The sequence below is a fragment of the Borostomias antarcticus genome (assembly GCF_949987555.1).
Source record: "Borostomias antarcticus genome assembly, chromosome: 10".
Lineage (NCBI taxonomy): Eukaryota > Metazoa > Chordata > Actinopteri > Stomiiformes > Stomiidae > Borostomias > Borostomias antarcticus.
Window position 1 is genome coordinate 1,546,499 of NC_140243.1, and position 2,693 is coordinate 1,549,191.

General features: G+C 40.2%; 1 protein-coding gene across 1 annotated transcript in view; it reads left to right on the forward strand.

The window, feature by feature from the left end:
• Positions 1–1,866, forward strand: part of LOC311314501 (receptor expression-enhancing protein 6-like) — a gene marked incomplete at its 5' end in the record, with an annotated part of 7,372 nt that extends 5,506 nt beyond the window's left edge. The window contains 2 exons of the mRNA XM_084444877.1: positions 1,396–1,418; positions 1,786–1,866. Of these exons, the coding sequence (XP_084301003.1) occupies positions 1,396–1,416 (21 nt within the window). The 3' untranslated portion in view covers positions 1,417–1,418; positions 1,786–1,866. The remainder of the gene's footprint in view (positions 1–1,395; positions 1,419–1,785) is intronic.
• Between the last annotated feature and the right edge of the window lie 827 nt (positions 1,867–2,693).

Below are 2,693 nucleotides of genomic sequence, written 5' to 3' on the forward strand. Positions count from 1 at the left end.
TTGTATATGCATGTGTTTTGAAGGCATACTGTAGTTGCATATCAGCCACTAGAGTGGATGCTGGAGCATTGTCCCATACACTGCCACCCAGTGGCAAGCCATTGTAAGAGCAACAAAAAATAATAAAAACCAAGATGCTAAGCCAAGTTGCTCATCAATATCTTGACAATTATTCTATAGTAAGAGACCCTTGCAGGTAAAAAAATAAAATAAGGTGACATCAAGCAACAACTAAGGAGTTGTGCAATTGCTAAATTTTCTGAGTATTTTCCAAGTAGTGTATGCATCTTTATACAGTATATAATTTTATTCATTTGTTTGTTAAATACATATTAATTCAGTTGAAAACAAATACACACGCTGTCCATCTAAGTGGACAAAAATGTTTAAAAAATATTCAAAACTTGTTTTTCAGGCCTATAGAGCCCTAAAAACACTTAGTAAAAATCCTGAGGTTGTCATATTAAATGTATGAAAGGGTTAATTTCTTACATGAAACAAAACAAAGGTCAACACAATAACATAATTGTGTGCCATGCTGTACTACCCCTGGGACATGCTGTACTACCCCTGGGCCATGCTGTACTACCCCTGGGCCATGCTGTACTACCCCTGGGCCATGCTGTACTACCCCTGGGCCATGCTGTACTACCCCTGGGCCATGCTGTACTACCCCTGGGACATGCTGTACTACCCCTGGGCCATGCTGTACTACCCCTGGGCCCTGAAGAATCTTAACAACAGGGTGGACACCAGTGAAGTGGTTGTTTTCCAGTTAATTGTGCTTTTGGGTGCCTGACTGTTTAAGTGGAACCTCTACAACCGCGTGTAATGGTCTCTCACAACAAGTGAACATTTTCAGCTGGCTGTGTCAATGGGTACAGACCATCTTTCATACTTTCATACTCCATAGCAAAATACATGTTAGACACAGGCCATCTGTAGATATATATCAGGCTTTTTGAATGTTTCAGGTCAGCAATAAAACGTTTACAGTAAAGGAGCTCTCAATTGTGGTTTGTAAAAGGTTTGAGAGCCCAGCTGATGGGGTGAGGGTTAGGGTTAGGGTTAGGGTGATGATGGGGTGGTCTGAATCCAGGGGCATCTCCCCACTCACATTGGTTAACAGCAGATCATATACTGATACAAGTCTGCAAATCCCACTGAAGTGGCTGCAAAGCCCAGTGGGACTAAGAGCTTCTGCTGGAGTAAGCATTATTACTCCTTTGAATGATGTACACTACATTAGTGATGGATTAGAACTGCATTGTTGCTTAACATTAGTATCCCAACTCTTAGTATTTCCCTTTCATTTTATCTGCTACTGTACCATGAAGCAACATTTCCTTTGACAATACATCCTCACTGCCTGGTATCTTTTTCTTGTCTCCATAGAATGAGCCCAGTGTAGACTAATGGTAAGTGTTTACGTGACATTGTACAGTACTGTGTGTGTACAGTGTGTATCGTATGTTGTATGTGTGTGTAATTTCAACGTCTGCTTGTTCTTGTTGATTTTTGTATGCCGTGTTGTTTTTAACCTGTCTGCAAAGCAATCGCCTTCTGGGATTATAATAATAAACTGGACTGAACAATGTCACTCCTACTCATCAATGGTCATCTTCTAGATTTGTGTGGCCAGGGGACTGACCTGTTAGCATAGAGACACTGTATAGAGCATGTGTAAGTAACAGGTGTCCTTGTGTAATTAGATATGTGTGTTGATTGAGTGACATTGATCAAATAACTAAGCTGGATTTTGACAACTCTTTTTTTTTTAAACAGGCAAACAGGTAAATGTGTCTATTAATAAGAAGTTACAGTGACGTTAAAGAAGACCGAATAACAAAACAGCCGGAATGCCACCAGAAGAACCCGTGTCTCCTACTGATTACAGCTGAACCAACAATACTAGTTCCCATATGCGTCCAAAGGGAAATGGTATACTCTAGTATTGTGGACATTAGTTTTGTGCTCAAACAATTTAAGCCACCCTAAATAGAGATGTTCAGTATATTAGTAGAGTATGCACTCTCTCAGTAGAACATTTGTAATAAAGAAAAAAAATGAAAAAATGAAAAAAGAAAAAAAAGAAGAAAAGAAAAAAAGAATCAATGTTCAATTGAATAAATAGGCTTAAGACATGGTGACTACTTATTTCTTATGAAGAAGACCGTGACTGAATATTTTTCCAAGAATAGTATAGAATAGTGGCGTGTCACTAATTACTTATCGGCTGTAATGACTTGTTGAATTGTTGTTTTAGTCGCTTCTTCCCCTCTGCCTACCTTCCCATAGGGTCCTTATGTGTTTATAACCTTAAGATTTTTTGTTTATTGGGCAGACTGTATTGCAGTTCTGGGGGAGGACACTGTCGGTTGTCTCGGTATCCTGGCTCTCCAAAAAGGATGGGGTAAGAACATGTTTGTGTGAACAATGTTTCTGATTGGTGTGCTACTTTTCAATTGTACAGGGACGCGGGTACTAACATGGTTTCACTCACAGTTGCAGATGTGTTCCTGGCCAATGAATGAGTCAGCCAACGGATAAAGAGCTGTGTGGAACCTAACCCTGGCTGGGCGCTCCACAGAGTCCGGGTTTCCCCAAAGTCCACAACTGGTACTGTTTGCATTTTAAGCTGTTAAAAAATACTGATGGGCGGGGGGAAAAGATCATGACTCATTATTCTGAGG